Source organism: Pipistrellus kuhlii, unplaced genomic scaffold (assembly GCF_014108245.1).
Source record: "Pipistrellus kuhlii isolate mPipKuh1 unplaced genomic scaffold, mPipKuh1.p scaffold_m20_p_35, whole genome shotgun sequence".
Lineage (NCBI taxonomy): Eukaryota > Metazoa > Chordata > Mammalia > Chiroptera > Vespertilionidae > Pipistrellus > Pipistrellus kuhlii.
In genome coordinates, this window is record NW_023425535.1 from 4744510 (window position 1) to 4764538 (window position 20029).

General features: G+C 56.9%; 1 protein-coding gene across 2 annotated transcripts in view; it reads left to right on the forward strand.

Moving 5' to 3' along the window:
• The window catches only part of GRID1 (glutamate ionotropic receptor delta type subunit 1), a 460835-nt gene that overhangs the window by 256123 nt on the left and 184683 nt on the right, over window positions 1-20029 (forward strand). For both annotated transcript variants that reach the window (XM_036461268.2, XM_045570709.1), the window contains exon 5: window positions 14206-14259. In XM_036461268.2, coding sequence (XP_036317161.1) covers window positions 14206-14259 — 54 coding nt within the window. The remainder of the gene's footprint in view (window positions 1-14205; window positions 14260-20029) is intronic.

Sequence of the window (20029 nt, forward strand, 5' to 3'; positions counted from 1 at the left end):
GAGGTGCTGAGAAGCAGCCCCAGGGTGAAGGGGAAAATTTTTTTATGTGGCTGAGCATTCGGAAAAATACGTGATGGAACCGGAATAAGTAAATACAGGTCAACACAAGAAAAGCAATTATATAAGCAAGAAAATAACAAATCATTGTCCACTAGTTGGCTTAGTGTTTTCATAATAAGTCAACACATGGTACAATTGACAGATTGTGATACGCATAAGTTGGGGATATTGTGAAGGGAAGTGAAAGGATGAGGGCTTGTCTGAGAGATTTGGATCCGCATTACCATCCCAGGAAGATAATCAATAATGCTGATGTCTACAGCTGATCCGCTAGGCCGGCGGCCGAACGTGTGGTTGGGAGGTAAACGTCAAGCTACGATTTCGTTTAAAGGGACAGTCTTGTAAACTGGCTTATGATTGTCAAATTACTCTGTTTATTGTCAACATTGATTGTTCTTTTCATCACTCGGGTCTTGCCAGTGTTGGATATTCAGATTTGAAAAAAGTTTTGAAACATAGTTAATAAGAAATAAAAGGAACTTACTCAAGTAATCTTGGGCAACTCACAGCGGTGGGTGGGAGCTGGGGAAGCGTGTGGGGACAGGCAGGTTAGGCCCGCAGAGCGGGGTAACCCCGTCATCAGGCTCCCGCTGCCAGGCCGCTGGGCTGCCTGCAGAGAGGTCTGGGCTCACTCTCTCTGAGTCCGGGAGGCCCGGTGCTCAGCTGGGTCCCGTGCTCCGTACATCTGCCAAACGCAGGGTCTCCTCAAATCTAGGACCTGCTGGCATGGGGTGGCGCAAACCCCCGCTGCCCTCACTGCCAGGTGGATGCTTTCCCTCCATTCCAGGGGCCGGCCTCCCTTAGGCGCCCAGCTGTACCCAGAGCAGGCATCAGCTGCTCAGACGACGGAGGCCGTGAGCCCGAGGGCTCGGTGGGACAGAAAGCGAGGGCCAGGCCCAGTCCCTTCACACGCAGCACCTCGGCCGACCAGTGGGTGCCCTGGCAGCACCCCTCAGCGAATCGGAAGTGGGGAGCACAGCGCTGCCAGGCAGGGCGAGGCCCCAGCGTGTCTGAGCAGGTGGCGGTGCGGTGGGCAGAGCCCGCATACGGAGCTCAAGAGAATGTCACCTTTTCCGTCGGGCTTGGGAAGCTGTGAGCCGTCCAGGTCAGGAGGGAAGGAGGGGTGCATGTGCACACGTGTGTGTGTGAGTGAGTGTGTGTGAGTGTGAGTGTGTGTGTGTGAGTGTGTGTGTGTGTGTGAGTGTGTGAGTGTGAGTGTGTGAGTGTGTGTGTGAGTGTGTTGACTGTGTGTATGAGTGTATGTGAGTGTGAGTGTGTATGTGTGTTTGTGTGTGAGTGTGTGAGTGTGAGTGTGTGTGTGAGTGTGTGTGAGTGTGTGTGTGTGTGTGAGTGTGTGTGTGAGTGATTGTGTGTGTGAGTGTGAGTGTGTGTGTGTATGTGAGTGTGTGTGAGTGTGTGTGTGATTGTGTGTGTGTGTGAGTGTGTGTGTGAGTGTGGGAGTGTGAGTGTGTGTGTGAGTGTGTGATTGTGTGTGTGTGATTGTGTGTGAGTGAGTGTGTGTGTGTATGAGTGTATGTGAGTGTGTGTGTGTGTGAATGTGTGTGTGTGAGTGTGTGTGTGATAGTGTGACTGTGTGTGTGAGTGTGAGTGTATGTGAGTGTATTTGTGTTTGTGTGTGTGTGAGTGTGAGTGTGTGTGTGTGTATGTGTGATTGTGTGAGTGTGTGTGTGTGAGAGTGTGGGAGTGTGATTGTGTGTGTGCGATTGTGTGTGTGTGTGTGAGTGTGAGTGTTTGTGAGTGTGTGTATGTGTGTGTGTGAGTGTGTATGTGTGTGTGAATGTGAGTGTGTGTGTGAGTGTGAGTGTGTGTTTGTGTTTGTGAGTGTGTGAGTGATTGTGTGTGTGTGTGAGTATGTGTATGTGAGTGTGTGTGTGTGAGTGTGTGTGAGTGTGTGTGATTGTGAGTGTGAGTGTGTGTGTCTGAGTGTGTGTGTATGTGAGTGTGTGATTGTGTGTGTGTGATTGTGTGTGAGTGAGTGTGTGTATGATTGTGTGTGTGAGTGTGTGTGTGATAGTGTGTGTGTGTGAGTGTATGTGAGTGTGTATTTGTGAGTGTGTGTGTGTGAGTGAGTGTGTGTGAGAGTGGGAGTGTGATTGTGTGTGTGTGTTATTGTGTGTGTGAGTGTGTGAGTGTGTGAGTGTGAGTGTGTGTGTGAGTCAGTGTGTGAGTGTGTGTATGATTTATGTGAGTGTGTGTGTGAGTGTGTGTGTGAGTGTGTGAGTGTGAGTCAGTGTGTGTGTGTGAGTGTGTGATTGTGTGTGTGAGTCTGAGTCAGTGTGTGAGTGTGTGAGAGTGTGTGATTGTGTGTGAGTGTGTGTGTGTGAGTGTGTGTGTGTGAGTGTGTGTGAGTCAGTGTGTGTGAGTGTGTGAGTGTGTGAGTGTGTGAATGAGTGTGTGTGAGTGTGGTGTGTGAGTGTGTCTGTGAGTGTGTGAGTGTGTGTGTGATTGTGTGTGAGTGTGAGTCAGTGTGTGTGAGTGTGAGTCAGTGTGTGTGTGAGTGTGTGAGAGTGTGTGAATGAGTGTGTGTGAGTGTGTGTGTGAGAGTGTGTGAATGAGTGTGTGTGAGTGTGTGTGATTGTATGTGTGAGTGTGAGTCAGTGTGTGAGTGTGTGAGTGTGTGAGCGTGTGTGAATGTGTGTGAGTGTGAGTGTGAGTGAGTGTGTGTGAGTGTGAGTCAGTGTGTGTGTGTGAGTCAGTGTGTGTGTGAGTGTGTGAGAGTATGTGAATGAGTGTGTGTGAGTGTGTGTGTGTGAGAGTGTGAGAGTGTGTGTGTGTGAATGTGTGTGTGTGAGTGTGAGTGTGTGAGTGTGTGTGAGTGTGTGTGAGTGTGTGAGTGTGTGTGAGTGTGTGTGAATGTGTGTGTGAGTGTGTGAGTGTGAGTGTAAGTGAGTGTGTGTGTGTGTGAGTGTGAGTGTGAGTCAGTGTGTGTGTGTGAGTGTGTGAGTGTGTGAATGAGTGTGTGTGAGTGTGTGTGAATGTGTGTGAGTGTGTGAGTGTGAGTGAGTGTGAGTCAGTGTGTGTGAGTGTGTGAGAGTGTGTGAATGAGTGTGTGAGTGTGGTGTGTGAGTGTGTGTGTGTGTGTGTGTGAGTGTGTGTGAGTGTGTGTGGTGTGTGTGTGTGTGTGTGTGAGTGTGTGTGTGTGAGTGTGAGTCAGTGTGTGTGTGTGAGTGTGTGTGAGAGTGTGTGAATGAGTGTGTGTGAGTGTGTGTGTGTGAGTGTGTGTGAGTGTGTGTGAGTGTGTGTGTGAATGTGTGTGTGAGTGTGTGTGAGTGTGTGAGTGTGTGAGTGTGTGTGATGGTGGTGTGAGTGTGTGTGTGAGTGTGTGAGTGTGTGTGAGTGTGAGTGTGTGTGTGTGAATGTGTGTGTGTGTGTGAGAGTGTGTGAATGAGTGTGTGTGAGTGTGTGTGAATGTGTGTGTGAGTGTGTGTGTGAGTGTGAGTGTGTGTGAGTGTGTGTGTGTGTGAGTGTGTGAGTGTGGTGAGTGTGTGTGAGTGTGTGTGTGTGTGAATGTGTGTGTGAGTGTGTATGTGTGTGTGAGTGTGTGTGTGTGTGAGTGGGAGTGTGTGTGAGTGTGGTGTGTGAGTGTGAGTGTGTGTGTGAGTGTGTGAGTGAGTGTGTGTGTGAGTGTGTGTGTGTGTGTGTGAGTGTGTGTGTGTGTGAGTGTGTGTGAGTGTGTGTGTGTGTGGGTGAGTGTGTGAGTGTGTGTGAGGGTGTGTGAGTGTGTGAGTGAGTGTGTGTGTGTGTGAGTGTGTGAGTGTGTGTGTGTGTGTGGTGTGTGTGTGTGTGTGAGTGTGTGTGAGTGTGTGTGAGTGTGTGTGTGTGTGTGAGTGTGTGATGGTGTGTGGTGTGTGTGTGTGTGTGAGTGTGAGTGGTGTGAGTCGTGTGTGTGGTGTGGTGTGAGTGTGTGAATGAGTGTGTGTGTGTGGTGTGTGAGTGGTGTGTGTGTGTGGTGTGTGTGTGTGAGTGTGAGTCCGTGTGTGTGAGTGTGCGTGGAGTGTGTGATGAGTGTGTGAGTGTGTGTGTGGTGTGGTGTGTGTGAGTGTGAGTGTGTGTGTGAGTGTGTGAGAGTGTGTGAATGAGTGTGTGAGTGTGGTGTGTGAGTGTGTGTGTGTGTGTGGATTGTGTGTGTGAGTGTGAGTCAGTGTGTGTGAGTGTGAGTCAGTGTGTGTGTGTGTGAGTGTGTGAGAGTGTGTGAATGAGTGTGTGTGAGTGTGTGTGTGTGAGTGTGTGTGAGTGTGTGTGAATGTGTGTGTGAATGTGTGTGTGAGTGTGTGAGTGTGAGTGTGAGTGAGTGTGTGAGTGTGAATGTGTGTGTGAGTGTGTGAGAGTGTGTGAATGAGTGTGTGTGAGTGTGTGTGTGAGTGTGTGTGTGTGAGTGTGTGTGTGTGTGAGTGTGTCTGAATGTGTGTGTGAGTGTGGTGTGTGTGTGAGTGTGTGTGTGTGAGAGTGTGAGTGTGAGTGAGTGTGTGTGAGTGTGAGTGTGAGTGAGTGTGTGTGAGTGTGAATGTGTGTGTGAGTGTGTGAGAGTGTGTGAATGAGTGTGTGTGAGTGTGTGTGAATGTGTGTGTGTGAGTGTGTGTGTGAGTGTGTGAGTGTGAGTGTGTGTGAGTGTGTGTGTGTGAGTGTGTGAGTGTGTGTGTGAGTGTGTGTGAGTGTGTGTGAATGTGTGTGTGTGAATGTGTGTGTGAGTGTGAGTGTCTGTGAGTGTGTGTGAGTGTGTGTGAATGTGTGTGTGAGTGTGTGTGAGTGTGTGTGAGTGAATGTGTGTGAATGTGTGTGTGTGTGTGAATGTGTGTGTGAGTGTGTGTGTGTGAGTGTGTATGATTGTATGTGAGTGTGTGTGAGTGTGTGTGTGTGAGTGTGAGTGAGTGTGTGTGAGTGTGTGAGTGTGAGTGAGTGTGTGTGAGTGTGTGTGTGTGAGTGTGTGAGTGTGAGTGAGTGTGTGTGAGTGTCTAACTAATGATGTAAAAAGCTTTGGGGTGGAAAGTGAGCAGCGGGCGTGCTGCATGTCGCTGGCTGTGAGTGGCCGCACCAGGACAGAAATGGTGGTGAGGTGGTGAAGGGGGCTGTCCTGCCGTCCGCCAGCCTCCCCGCCTTCCGGGACTGGTCTGGGTGTGTCTGTGGGGCAAGGCATGATGGGCCTCCGGGCTGAGCTGATGCTGTGAACTCTGCCCTTTGTGTGTGCACCCTCACCTTTGACCTCAGGTCAGCCCTTGCTTTTTCCCTACTTCTTCCCTGGTGACTCCTCTCTCCCAGTCTCTGAAGACTTCCCTCCCACATCCTGCTGCCCGGAGGCTGCACTGGCACCTGGTCTCCCCCCCTGGCCGGGCCACCTGAGCCTGGGCCCGCCCTGCCTCCTGCCGGAGTGCTCTCCTCTGCCCTCCCAGGCTCACCCACGGCCCTTCCCTCCACGGCCTTTCCCCACATTCCAGACTGCCCCCGCCCTGTGGCTCCCCTCCCAGGACCTCCTCACCACCTTCCCAACCATCCAGACTGCCTGCCAGTGGGTTTCCTAAACTCCACTCACCAGATTCTCCTCCAGGCCCATCTGCGCGCGTGGGTCCCAGGTCCGAGCGTGCACTGCCACCCGGACCTCCTCCGGCCGTGGCCCCGCCGTGCAGCCCCTGCTCGAGTGAGCTCAGTGTCTGGAGACCTCAGCATGCTCCTCGAACAGACACCATCCAGGGAGCCGCGCCTGGAAAGAAACACGGTGCAGCCCAAGGCGGGGAGGGGGTGCCTCTTTGAGGCGGGGAGTAGGCGGTGCATCGCCAGCTGGGCCAGGGGAACCGCCATCTCCCTGGGCTGTGCTCCTGGCCTCCTTCAAAGCCCGGAGACTGGAGACCAGGAAGTGGAGTGCCTGCAGAGGGAAGCTCAGGTCCAGGTGGGCAGGGAGCTCAGGTCCAGGTGGGCGGGATCTCAGGTCCAGGTCCAGGGGACGGGAAGGTCATGTCCATGGGGCGGGAAGGTCAGGTCCAGGGGCTGGGAGCTCAGGTCCAGGGGGGCGGGAAGGTCAGGTCCAGGGGACGGGAAGGTCATGTCCATGGGGCGGGAAGGTCAGGTCCAGGGGCTGGGAGCTCAGGTCCAGGGGGGCGGGAAGGTCAGGTCCAGGGGGCGGGAGGTCAGGTCCAGGGGGGCGGGAAGGTCAGCTCCAGGGGTCGGGAGCTCAGGTCCAGGGGGGCGGGAGCTCAGGTCAAGGGGGGCGGGGAGCCTCAGGTCCAGGGGGCGGGAGCTCAGGTCCAGGGGGCGGGAAGGTCAGGTCCAGGGGCCGGGAGCTCAGGTCCAGGGGGGCGGGAGCTCAGGTCCAGGGGGGCGGGAAGGTCAGGTCCAGGGGGGCGGGGAGGTCAGGTCCAGGGGGGCGGGAAGGTCAGGTCCAGGGGCCGGGAGCTCAGGTCCAGGGGGGGGGGAGCTCAGGTCCAGGGGGGCGGGAGCTCAGGTCCAGGGGGGCGGGAAGGTCAGGTCCAGGGGCCGGGAGCTCAGGTCCAGGGGGGCGGGGAGCTCAGGTCCAGGGGGCGGGAGCTCAGGTCCAGGGGGCGGGGAAGGTCAGGTCCAGGGGGCCGGGAGCTCAGGTCCAGGGGGCGGGAGCTCAGGTCCAGGGGGCGGGAAGGTCAGGTCCATGGGGCGGGAGCTCAGGTCCAGGGGGGCGGGAAGGTCAGGTCCATGGGGGCGGGAAGGTCAGGTCCAGGGTCAGGTCAGGGGGCGAGGGTCAGGTCCAGGGGTCGGGAGCTCAGGTCCATGGGGTACGGGAGCTCAGGTCCAGGGGGGGTCGGGAAGTCAGGTCCAGTGGCCGGGAGCTCAGGTCCAGGGGGCTGGAAGGTCAGTCCAGGGGGGCGGGGAGGTCAGGTCCAGGGGGGCGGGGACTCAGGTCCAGGGGGGCGGGAAGGTCAGGTCCAGGGGGGCGGGGAGGTCAGGTCCAGGGGGCGGAGCTCAGGTCCAGAGGGCGGAAGTCAGGTCAGGGGGCCGGGAGCTCAGGGTCCAGGGGGCGGGAAGGTCAGGTCCAGGGTCCGGGAGCTCAGTCCAAGGGGGCGGGAAGGTCAGGTCCAGGGGGGCGGGAAGGTCAGGTCCAGGGGGGCGGGAAGGTCAGGTCCAGGGGGGCGGGAGCTCAGGTCCAGGGGGGCGGGAAGGTCAGGTCCAGGGGCCGGGAGCTCAGGTCCAAGGGGGCGGGAAGGTCAGGTCCAGGGGGGCGGGAAGGTCAGGTCCAGGGGGCGGGAAGGTCAGGTCCAGGGGCCGGGAGCTCAGGTCCAAGGAGGCGGGAAGGTCAGGTCCAGGGGCCGGGAGCTCAGGTCCAGGGGGGCGGGAGCTCAGGTCCAGGGGGGCGGGGAGCTCAGGTCCAGGGGGGCGGGAGCTCAGGTCCAAGGAGGCGGGAAGGTCAGGTCCAGGGGCCGGGAGCTCAGGTCCAGGGGGGCGGGAGCTCAGGTCCAGGGGGGCGGGGAGGTCAGGTCCAGGGGGGCGGGAGCTCAGGTCCAGGGGGGCGGGAAGGTCAGGTCCAGGGGCGGGGAGCTCAGGTCCAGGGGGGCGGGAGCTCAGGTCCAGGGGGGCGGGAAGGTCAGGTCCAGGGGCGGGGAGCTCAGGTCCAGGGGGGCGGGGGCGCAGGGTCCAGGGGGGCGGGAAGGTCAGGTCCAGGGGGGCGGGAGCTCAGGTCCAGGGGGGCGGGAAGGTCAGGTCCAGGGGGACGGGAAGGTCAGGTCCAGGGGGACGGAAGGTCAGGTCCAAGGGGGAGGGAACTCAGGTCCAGGGGGGCGGGAGCTCAGGTCCAGGGGGGCGGGAGCTCAGGTCCAGGGGGGCGGGAGGTCAGGTCCATGGGGGCGAGAGCTCAGGTCCAGGGGTCGAGAGCTCAGGTCCAGGGGGCGAGAGCTCAGGTCCAGGGGTCGGGAGCTCAGGTCCAGGGGGGCGGGAAGGTCAGGTCCAGGCGGGCGGGAGCTCAGGTCCAGGGGGGCGGGAAGGTCAGGTCCAGGGGGGCGGGAGCTCAGGTCCAGGTGGGTGCTGCTGACCTGTTGAAGGCCTGTCTCCTGGGCTTGTAGGTGGTGGCGCCTCCTGGGTCCCCGCATTCTCTGGGGATACCTCAGGTGTCTCGGGTTTGGAAGGACAGTCGCCTCTGAGAAAGCCCACCGATGGCCATTTGACCTCAGTCACTGCGGTAAAGCCGTATCTCTGTGCAGTCACGTTTGAGGGTCGGGGTGGGACTGAAACCTAAGCATTTGGGGTGCTACAGGTCAGACAGCTGGGCCCCGTCGCCTCGGGCGGCCTGTGCTTCTGCGGGCCGCGGCCATTGCAAAGCCTGCACCTCACACATTTAGCCCATAGTTGCTTCCGCTTTAAAAACGGGGAACTGCTGGCCACCCGCCGCTTCTGTCCATGGAACGCAGCCTGGGAGCATGGGAGAAGGGGCGCCAGGGCCTTGGGCCGGGTACGGCGGGCTGTCACTCACGCCTCGGCTGCTGATCCGCCTCTGGTTCTGAGCCCTGCGTGGCCGGTGGGGGGACCCCGCACGTCAGCACTGACCTCCCGCCATGGGCACCGGGCCGGGCAGTGCGCGTCTGCCTCAACCAGCGGGCACGGCGAGGCTGGCCCCGCGAGAGCCTGCTGGGGAGGGTGGTCTCAGCAGCCCACCGCAGCCTGCCCTCTGGGAGGCAGTGTGACCACGCTTCCCTCCCCGCGAGGCAGAAAGGCCGAAGCCGCCGGCCTGTGGTTTGCCTGAACAGGATTCCCCTCGCTGGGGGCCTGGGGGCCGGGCGGCCAGCAGCTCGGCCTTGGGGGAGAGCAGTTCCACTGCTTCGTCTGCTGCAGGCGGAGCCTGAGCCGGTGCTCCCAGGTTCCCGCCGGCACTGCTGATCCCTGGGCGGGCGCCCGGACGGGAGTGGCAGGTGACAAAGCGTACATGTATTCGCGTCTGCTTCTGCCCCTCCTGGAAGCTGAATTTGGGGTGACGTGGTTTTGCTCTTGGGCCCAAAGGGCTTTGGGCAAAAACTGAGCTGCTGGCCAGGTCAGCTCCTGGCCCCACTGCACAGGCTTTGAACTTGAAGACTGTCTGCCAGGCCTTTCCCAGGAGACGGCCCCTGACCACGTGCGAGTTACGGCTCCACCTCCCCCAGTGCCCGGCTGAGCCCCGGGAAGCCCAGACCCTCCCGGGGCGGCAGGAGGCACGGCCCGCTGAGCCCGGGCATCGCCAGTGGTGGAGACGAGGCTCCCATGCTACAAGGCAGTTCATGCTGCGGATTCTAAGGAAATAGATTCCTCCTCTCTCCCCCTCTCCAATGCGTTTGCACTGTTTCCCTCCTGATTCTCCAAGACCTCAGGCCCGGCCGTGGCCTCAGTCATGCTCCGCGGCCAGCACCTTCTCAGCCCCATCGGCGGACACTCTGGTGCGTGGCCTCGCCGCCAAGGCTGCAGGGTGCTGCCCCTGCACTGATGGCCGGCAGTGTTGGGGTGGGGGGCAGGTCTCCGGTCTGCAGGCTCCGATCGGCGGCTGCTGTGAGGATGGTGGGCGTCATGTGTGGAGGGCTGAGCGCAGGGCGGGCTGGACCTGCTCAGGCGGGCGATCGGCTTGTGGAGCCAGCCCTCACCCCGCCTTTCCTGCGGCACCGCCCTGGCCTCCCGGAGGCGCTCCGCTACTCCCAGCCGAGAACCTGTGTGCATTCCCCGGGGGGGGTGAGGTGGGGGGAGTCCGCAGTGGACCCTGCGCTGTCCACAGGGGCCTCGTGTGGCTGGGCAGGGGAGCCTCGTCTCCACCACTGGCGATGCCCGGGCTCAGCGGGCCGTGCCTCCTGCCGCCCCGGGAGGGTCTGGGCTTCCCGGGGCTCAGCCGGGCACTGGGGGTGGTGGAGCCGTAACTCACAGGTGGTCAGGGGCCGTCTCCCGGGAAAGGCCTGGCAGACAGTCTGCAAAAGAGACCCGCAGGGGGTCCGAGGTGCCCCCAGCTCCAGGAGGAGGACGCTCTGAAGCAGGAGCCAGGGGATCGGATGTGGGGGTGGGGGATGGGAGGTGGAGGGGGGACATGGGCAGTGTTCCTGTGAGGGCAGCACCCCCCGAGGAGCCGGAGGGAAGGTCACGTGAATGGCAGCAGCTGGCCTGGAATCGCGGCTCTTTTCCCAAGCAGCAGGCCTGGAGCCCGAGGGCCGAGATGGTGCCGTGACAGCAGTGTCCTCGGGGTTCTGGCACAACTTCTGAAGCTCAGGCCCCCTGAAGGGCGCTTTCTGATTTCCTGTGAACGGCTTCTCAAACCACCACAGCCTGCATCCAGCCCCGCCCCGCCCCGGCCTTGCAAATGGGGGGGGGGGTGAGGGTTGCATTCCCTTCTCACGCAGCACAGACGCTGACACGGCACAGAGGCTGACACGGCACAGGGCCGACACTGCACAGGGGCCGACACTGCACGGGGGCCGACACTGCATGAAGACCGACACTGCACGGGGGCCGATACTGCACGGGGGCCGACACTGCACGGAGGCCGACACTGCACGGAGGCCGACACTGCACGGAGACCGACACTGCACGGAGGCCGACACTGTATGGAGACCGACACTGCATGGAGGCCGACACTGCATGGAGGCCTGACACTGCACGGAGACAGACACTGCACGGGGGCTGACACTGCACGGAGACCGACACTGCACGGGGGCCGACACTGCACGGGGGCCGACACTGCACGGAGGCCGACACTGCACGGAGACCGACACTGCACGGGGGCCGACACTGCACGGAGGCCGACACTGTACGGAGCCCGACACTGCATGGAGGCCGACACTGCATGGAGGCTGACACTGCACGGAGACAGACACTGCACGGAGGCCGACACTGTATGGAGGCCGACACTGCATGGAGGCTGACACTGCACGGAGACCGACATTGCATGGAGGCTGACACTGCATGTCAATGTAGATTCTCTGGGGTCTCCATCCCAGAGCCCATTCCATCTTGAATGGTGTGGAAGTCAGAAAGTCCTCCCTTATGCCGTCTGAGTCGCTGAGCTCAAGACTGGAGACCTTTGTCCGGGATCTGCTTCCAAAGTCGGCGGAGGAAGCCCAGCCTCTCGCACGGACGCTCCTGTGTCTGTGGAGGCCGGCACTGTGGCCTCACTCCGGCCACGCTGCCTGCGCTGTGGCACGTCCGGCTCCGTGGCCGGGCCCTCAGGTGTCCTCCAGGGAGCTGGTGCCAGGAGCCAGCCTCCGGGAGCAGCGCTGTAGCTCCTCCCTCTTCAGGGGCCTTTACCAGCACTTGCTCCCAAGGCTCACCTCCCCTTTGCCCCGCTCCCGGGGCCAGGAGCCCCTGTCCTCAGCCTGCGAAGCCACCGCGTGTTTCAGGGTCAGCCCATCCTGTGTCTGAGGTGTGAGGACCTCCTCCTGCTTCTGCATCATGTGAGGATCTGATGGGCGTACGTGAGGCCAACCCCCCCCCCCTCCCGTGCACACTAAGAGGTGCTGAGAGGTTGCGGGCCCCTGTGCTCCCAGCCCCCACCCCAGGGCGCCAGGATTGTGAGGATGCTCCTGAGAGTCAGGCGCTGAGAGGAGAGGCTCTGGCCGGTGGCTGTGACTCCACCTGGAGGACCTCTTCTCCACCTTCTCAGCACCTGAGTCCCCGCAGCCCCTCCGGGCCTGCTCTGCTGAGTCTGTACCTGGGCAGGTGTCGTCAGGACATAGCCCTGAGGTCCCAGACCCGTCGCATGCCCATCCCCACTGTCCTAATGGGGCTGGGCTGTCCGTGGGCTGGCACTCTGTCTGTGGGCTGGCACTCTGTGGGCTGGGCTGTCTGTGGACTGGGCTGGCCATGGGCTGGCACTCTGTCTGTGGGCTGGCAGTCTGTCCGTGGGCTGGCACTCTGTCCGTTGGCTGGCACTCTGTCTGTGGGCTGGTACTCTGTCTGTGGGCTGGCACTCTGTCCATGGGCTGGCACTCTGTCTGTGGGCTGGGCTGTCCGTGGGCTGGCACTCTGTCTGTGGGCTGGGCTGTCCGTGGGCTGGCACTCTGTCTGTGGGCTGGGCTGTCTGTGGGCTGGCACTCTGTCTGTGGGCTGGGCTGTCTGTGGGCTGGCACTCTGTCTGTGGGCTGGGCTGTCCGTGGGCTGGCACTCTGTCCGTGGGCTGGCACTCTGTCTGTGGACTGGGCTGGCCATAGGCTGGCACTCTGTCTGTGGGCTGGGCTGTCCGTGGGCTGGCACTCTGTCTGTGGGCTGGGCTGTCCATGGGCTGGCACTCTGTCTGTGGGCTGGGCTGTCCGTGGGCTGGCACTCTGTCCGTGGGCTGGCACTCTGTCTGTGGACTGGGCTGGCCATGGGCTGGCACTCTGTCTGTGGGCTGGGCTGTCCGTGGGCTGGCACTCTGTCCGTGGGCTGGCACTCTGTCTGTGGGCTGGGCTGTCCGTGGGCTGGCACTCTGTCTGTGGACTGGGCTGGCCATGGGCTGGCACTCTGTCTGTGAGCTGGGCTGTCCATGGGCTGGCACTCTGTCTGTGGACTGGGCTGTCCATGGGCTGGCACTCTGTCTGTGGGCTGGCACTCTGTCCATGGGCTGGCACTCTATCTGTGGGCTGGGCTGGCCATGGGCTGGCACTCTGTCTGTGGGCTGGGCTGTCCGTGGGCTGGCACTCTGTCTGTGGGCTGGGCTGTCCGTGGGCTGGCACTCTGTCTGTGGGCTGGGCTGTCCGTGGGCTGGCACTCTGTCTGTGGGCTGGGCTGTCCATGGGCTGGCACTGTGTCTGTGGGCTGGGCTGTCCATGGGCTGGCACTCTGTCTGTGGGCTGGGCTGTCCATGGGCTGGCACTCTGTCTGTGGGCTGGCACTCTGTGGCTGGTGAAGGGTCTGTGTCTCACCCGATGACCCCGGAGAGCCTGTGTGACCCTGCTGTTCCGTGCGTGATTGCATCTGTGAGGATGTGTGGGAGCTGACTGGCCCCAGGCCCAGGCTCCATGTGCTGCTGCCAGCAAACGCATCCTTGCTGCTGTAGCGAGCACTGAGCGCCCATGGGTGCCTGCGGAGGCCTGGGCCGCACGCGGGTCACCTGTGTGCTCACCTGCTGAGAGGATCAGCTCTGGGACTGGTCAGGAGGCCTTTCCTCATCACCCATACGGCAGCAGTGACATGGCGCTGGCGTGTGTTTCGAGACCCTGCTTTAATAAAGACCGCTGTCTGCTTTGTGTGCTTGCAGGTGTGACCAGACTTAAATGGCCTGGAGGGGCTGAACTTGGAGGGACAATGGGGCGTTTTTACTACTTTAGCACATTTAAAGAAAAGGGATGGGACTATGGGCTGATTCTTATTTCTCTGTATTTTTCAACTACAAAGGGTAACGATTACATTGCAAAAGACCAAATAAATAAATAAGTAAATAGGACTGGGCTCTGCTGCTCTCGAGGGGGGAGGGGGAGGCGTGGCAGGCTGGTGGGGCCGGGCACTGAGCAGTCTGGCGTGTGGAGGGAGCACTTCCCAGCCCAGGCTTGCCAACTGTCCGTTCTCCCTGCTTTTCCCCAAAAGGAGCTCAAAAATGTCAGAGACGACGTGAGTGACAGGTCCGCTCTGCTCTGCACACCAAACTCCATTCACGTATTCCAGTTACTGAACACCTCCTATGTGCTGGTTATGGTGTAAGCTTCTAGAACCTGCTGTGACCAAAACAGACATGGCCCTGACCTCATGGAGACCCTGCCTGGGGGAGAGATAGGCATACAAAATAAGTATAGAAAGCTCGTCCAGCACAGGAAGGGCGAGTGCTGTGGAGCAGAACCGAGTGCAGAGAGAGCAGGGTGGAGGGGGGGCACTGCCCGGGGCAGCAGGAGCCAGTTCTGTGGTCCTGAGCACCGTCTTCCTGGTGCCCTCAGCACAGCTGGGCCGCGCCACAATCCCCTCCGGGTTCCCAGCCTCTCACCTGGGCTGCACCGAGGAGACACCGCCCAGCGCCCCTCCAGAGGAGTTTGCAGGCGCGCTCCGGGGATGCCTGCGGGCAGCTGGCACACGAGGCTCTGGGGCAGCTGGGACTCAGACACCTGCATTCAGATGTCGCGTAGCCACGGCCGCCAGCTGACACCAGGAGACGCACGGGAGGAAAAACGGCGAGAGCCATGCCTTCCCCCGGCCTCCACAGTCCCTGACGCCCGGCTCCTGCCACTCCGTTCACGCTGGTTTCCTTTCTCTCCGCAGGCCGTGGAGACCAACCTGGCTTCCAAGGACAGCCACTGGGTCTTCGTCAACGAGGTAGGAGCCCAGAGCGGAGGCGAGCTCACGGAGCCTCTGCCTTTGGGAAAGCTGGGGCGAGCTTTCCAGGTGCAGTTCTGACGGGTGCTGCAGAGGGTTCCGGGGGCCACTGTGCCGGCACGGGGGTCCGAGGGCTGCACTGGGCCTGCCAGGATGCTCTCTGGAGCAGCGGGAGCCAGGGAGTCTGCACTGGAGTCCACAGAGGAGCCGAGGTCTCAGGGCGCTGTGTGAGGTGCCATGTGGGTGTGGAGGCCCTGCAGGTGGCGGCATAGCCAGGGAGGTGGCGGGCTTCTCCTGCCGCCTCCACATTGTGTTGGGGTCTTGTGTTCTGTGGGAAAAGGATTCTGTGATCAAAGAGGGTGGGTCACGTGACCGCAGGAAGCAGGTTCTGCAGGCGCCTCTGGCCCCGTGTGCGGGTGCTGCTTTCCTGGCCAGCGGTGCCCCTGCCCGGCACACGGCTCCCGGCCCGTCCCTGCCCGTCTCTGTGGCTCTGCTCTGGCAGTGGGGGGGGGGGGGGGGGGCTTGCTGGCAGGGGGGAGGTCAGGGCCCACAGGGCGAGCCCGGCTCCTCCCTGACACAGGCTGCTGGCGCTCACTGCAGAGCCCTCCGCACCGGAGGACCGGAGGGGCGTGCGGACCAGACAGCCGCCGGCTCTCCGCCTGGGCCCCAGAGAAAGAGAGGAAGGGGAAGATTTGACTTCTTTCTTTTTTCCTTTTGGAGATTCCAGTTCTGTTTGGATGTTAAGTCCCTGTTCCTTTACCGTCTGCAAATTTAGTTTAGCAACCCTCAAAAGCAATGGTTTCTCCCAGCCGATTCGCCTTCCTCTCTGGCTGACGAGGCCTGAGGATGCCACCTTTCCTCCCCCCTGCACCCGCTGGACTCAGCGCAGAGCGCGGCGTTGCCTTTGTCAGACGCGGTGGAGCCAGGCACTTTTTGAGCACCACTTTCCTTATCGACATTTCATTTATTTAAGTTTAATTCTCGCACAGTAAATGCACATATTTACGTGTACAATTTGTTTGACGTACGTGGACCCATGGCGCCACAGTCGTGGTGAAGGCAGTGAACAGGAGGCACCGGTGTCCTCCCTGCCCACCCTCCCCCACACCCCTGCGATCTGTTTCTCAAAATCCAGGTTATTTTTATTTTCTAGAGTTTTATATCAATGGAAGCATACAGTGTACTCTTTGTCTATTTTGTTATGCTGTTTCCCTCCAGATGGTTATTTTGAGATTCATGCACATTGTAATGTATAGCAATAGTTCTTTTCTTTTTATTGATGAATAGTATTCAAATGTATGGATACACCACAATTTGAATATCCATTTACCAAATGGCAAGTGGGTTGGTCCAGATTTTTTAAAATATATTTTTATTGATTTCAGAGAGAAAGGGAGAGGGAGAGAGGATAGAAACACCAATGATGAGAGAGAATCATTGATTGGCTGCCTCCTGCACCCCCCACACTGGGGATCAAGTCCACAACCTGGGCATGTGCCCTTGACCGCAATTGAACCGTTAGTCCACAGGCTGCGCTCTATCCACTGAGCCAGACCGGCAAGGGCTGTCTGGATTTTTGGTGATTGCAGAAAGGCTGCTGTGAGCACCCTGGGGCAGTCTTCGCTCGGACGCCCGCTTTCAGTGTGCGGACATGTTTACGCGTGGACTGTGGGTCAGATGGAGGTCTGTTTGACTTTTTAAGAAATCCTCAGGCTCTCTGGGAAGCCCTGCTGCTCTGGCCTCCTCCGTCCTGGGTGAGGCTGGCGCGGCCACTGGAGGGTGTGCCTGGCGCTGCGGGTGCTGGGTATCACCTCCCCAGCGATGTGAGCATCTGCCTGGCTTCGTTGCGTGGGTATGTGCCTCTTCCTGGGGGGAGCTGAGGTCATGGATTTGCGCTATGAAGTTCCCTTAGGTGGTGTAATGGCACCCCCACATTTTGGTCTGTTGTGTCCTCATTGTTATCAGTTCAAAGCACTTTATGTGTTAGTTTTTATCTCTTCTGACCTGGCTGCTGTGCCATGTGCTATTTGGTTTCCCCATATTTGGGGCTTTTCTCTTACTGATTAGCTTTCTTGTAGTCAGAGAACAGTTCCTGCTCTTTGGATCCTTTCACATCCACTGAGACTCACTCGCAGTCTGAGACGTGGCCGTCTGGACCACTCCCCGTGGCTGGAAGGTCTGTGCCTGCCGTGGGGCTGCCAGGCTCGCCATGTAGCTGATGGTTGTGTGTTTTCCGCACTCTTGATGGTTTTCGTCCGCTCGTTCTCTCAGTACTCAACGTTAGTGTGACTGCCTAGCTCTCCTTGCAGTTTTACCAGTTGTAAAACTGTTTTAGCTTTGTTCTAGGAGACATAAATGTTTAGGATTTTATGTCCCATCAATTAATCGATCTGTTATCATTATGAAGTGACTTTTTGCTCTGAAATGCACTTTATCTGATATTACTGCAGTCCTTACAGATTTGATTAGCACTTTTAACTGATTTGTTTCTTTATGTTTAAAGTATGTTTCTTTTTAAAATATTGATTTTAAAGAGGAAGGGAGATGGAGAGAGTAATATTAGAAACATCAATGATGAGAGGGGAACATTGATTGGCTGCCTGCTGCACACCCCACACTGGGGATTGAGCCCACTATCCTGCCATGTGTCCTGACCAAGAATCAAACCGTGACCTCCTGGTTCATAGGTTGATGCTCAACCACTGAGCCATGCCAGCTGGCTAAAGCAGGCTTCTCGATAGCCTTTCATGCTTGGTCTAGGTATGTTGTCCTTTCTAACAACCTGCTCTTAATTGAAGTTCTTAGATACTTTCGCTCCGTGGGAATGCCAATATTGTTGATGTACTGGGTCCAGGAAGCCACTCAAAGGAGCCGTTCCAAACTGGAGGAGGATCCAGGCAGCTGCAGGGGATGTGACTGCCTGGGGCTGTGGAGGGGAGGGTGGGGGCACTGAGTCCCTGGGCTCTTCCACTTGCAGGCACGAGGCAGCTCAGAGACGCGATGGCTCTTCAGTGTCACTTAATCAGGGCAGAGGCAGGATTTGAACTTAGGTATAAGTGACTCCAAACACAAGAAACAGCCTATGCCACATTGCCCGCCTACCTGTGCCTCCTCATCTGTGCCCTTCTGGGCACCAACACTGCCTGCTTACCTGGGCCCCCTTACCTGGGCACAGCTGGATGCTATAATAAATGCCTGATTCCCAGCAATGTTTGGACTTTGTCATAATTTGAAAGCAGTAATAAGTTGTTGTGGAAAGATTTATTAGAAAACATTTATTTTTCATTATTATATTTACTGGTAGCCCAGTGCATGAAATTTGTGCACATTAAAAGGGAATTAATTAGAGGAAATATTTTAATATCACTATTTACCCTTTTTCTACAATAGAAGTGTCAGAAATGAAAGAAAGTTAGTAAAATGTATATTAAAATAACATATAAATTTATTAATAAACAATCACAACATAATATAACAATAAAAACATGATATAAAACCAACAAAAAACATGATGTAAAAACAACACTGATATAAACAATGACTGATAAATTGATTAAACTTATTCTAATATCTCTCTGTACACCACATTAAGAGTGAAAACACTTTCAGAGTGCTTGACTGATTTCCCTTGTGATGAAGTGTTTACAACTTTAACTTTAATTAACATCACATGCTCTTTGAACTCGAGAGAAAGCAGCGTATAACTGACCATGTCCGAAAATGGGTCCAGATGGGAATATTCTTTCTCTGTCTAGAGTTTGTCCTTGTGACTTATTAATAGTCACCACAAATGCTGGCATCACGGGAAACTGTCTTTGGATTAATTTATATGAGAGGCCAGTGTCAGACGGGGACAAATCAATTCTAAGAATCAGAACAGCCTTTCCTTCCACAGATTCTGTTAATACTCCAGCTTTGATAATGTTAGGTCAAAATCTTTTGATAATAAATCTAGTGCCATTACAAAAACCCCATTTACTACTAAGATTTCTCAGTAGCATGATGATTGCACCCACTTTCAATTTTAATTTATGACACAGTATTCCCAAAGGAGTAATGCTATTAAGAAATTCAATGGGAAAATTTTCCTTTTCAGCATCATCCATTGAATCAATGGAATCATCATTTAAATATGTGTGAAAATCTCCATCTAGTATATCCAAAATTTCTTCATTTAATTTATGAACGTGCTTATTTTTAGGACAAAGAATTGCACATTTAGATATATTTTTAATATTATCTATAGATATACTATTTCCAAAGGTGGCTTCAATAATAGATCCATTACAAATCATTTCACAGGGGATTTCAGTAATATCCATTCCTAAATGAAAACTGCTATCCAGTTTAACCTCGCCTGTACTGTGGCTGATCGCTTAGCATGTGGAACATGGAGACATTGTCGAAACTCCCCTCTGAGAAGAGCTTTCCCACCAAATGCAACATTTAACTTCACAGTTTCTTTTAGTATCTATGGTGTTTATAGCATGACTGGATGCCATGGTGCATTCATAAATAATGAGAAGTTGGGCCTTATTAGCAACTTCACTGTTTATACTGAGTCTAGATATTGAAGTTTCATTGAATGGAATTGGTCATTTATATTGGAAATGAAAGGTTCTTCCACCGAAAAGTAACTTTGCAGCAATTCCTGTAGACGCTGTGGGTAAAACAGTACCACCACGACCTCTAATATAATGTACTAAACTTTACACAGATATGTTTTTCCACTACCGCCAGGACCATCCAAGAAAAGCATTGGGGTGTACAGTTTGAACTTCGATGGCGGAAGTTATAGTCTGAAAGGCTGCCAACTGTTCATCGTTCAGAGAATTGATCAAAAGCTCTGCCCGTTGTGGCTGGTACGATTCATCAGGTGTATTTGTATCCGTTAATAAAGGATAATCTCTAAGTCTGAAATGTGAGCATTCATTCCATGCCATGTGAGTACCTCTTGAGTTTTGTTAAGGGCATGCATTGTTTCCATGTCTCCATCCCAGTCTCTTCCAGTATCTGTCTCTCTGCTTTTCTCAGCAGTCCTCCAGGCCTCCCTGCCTCCCTCTCTCCCTCTTCTTCTTTCCAGGCTGGGAGGGGAGGGCAGCTCCACCCTCTGCCCTCCCTGGGCCCTCATTCTGAGAGGCTCGGAGAGGAGAGGGAGAAAGAGAAAGAAAGGGAGAAAGGCTGTGAGCTGGTGGGCGCTCTGTGTGTGGTTGTGTGTGAGTGTGAGTGCCAGCTCCCCCTGTTCCGTCCCCGCTCCGCTGTCGTAAGTCCCCACCCACCAGAGCCTGCTGTGTGCGCAGCATAGCGTTAGGTCCAGCCTTCGGTCCTCATGGATGTGACAGACCCTGGCTCTTTGGATGTATAGATTCCCTTATGTTATCTTACCTTATTTTAAAAACTCCTGTGGAAAAGGCGAGGCTAGGAAGAATCTAGTACCTGTCACATGACCGTGTCTGCAAGGAACAAGGCCGATTGCCTAGAAGCGTGTCTGAGACGGACATTACGGCTCTCCATGGAGGGGCAGCTGGCTCTCCATGGAGGGGCAGCCTCGGCTGCCTCAGGCCCCTGTGGGAGGCTGAGGGCTGGTTTGGCGGGGCTGCCTCTCCTGTGATTGGCTGGTTGCCTGGCTTCCTTCTGTGAAGCCGGTTTCCTCCTTGGCCCCCAGGGCTGTTCGGGGAGCTGAGGGGCGATGAGATGACTGGTTCAGAGCAAGCTCTCTGCTGTTCTTCTTGTTAAACTCATCATTGTCCCCTCTCCCCCCTGTACCCCT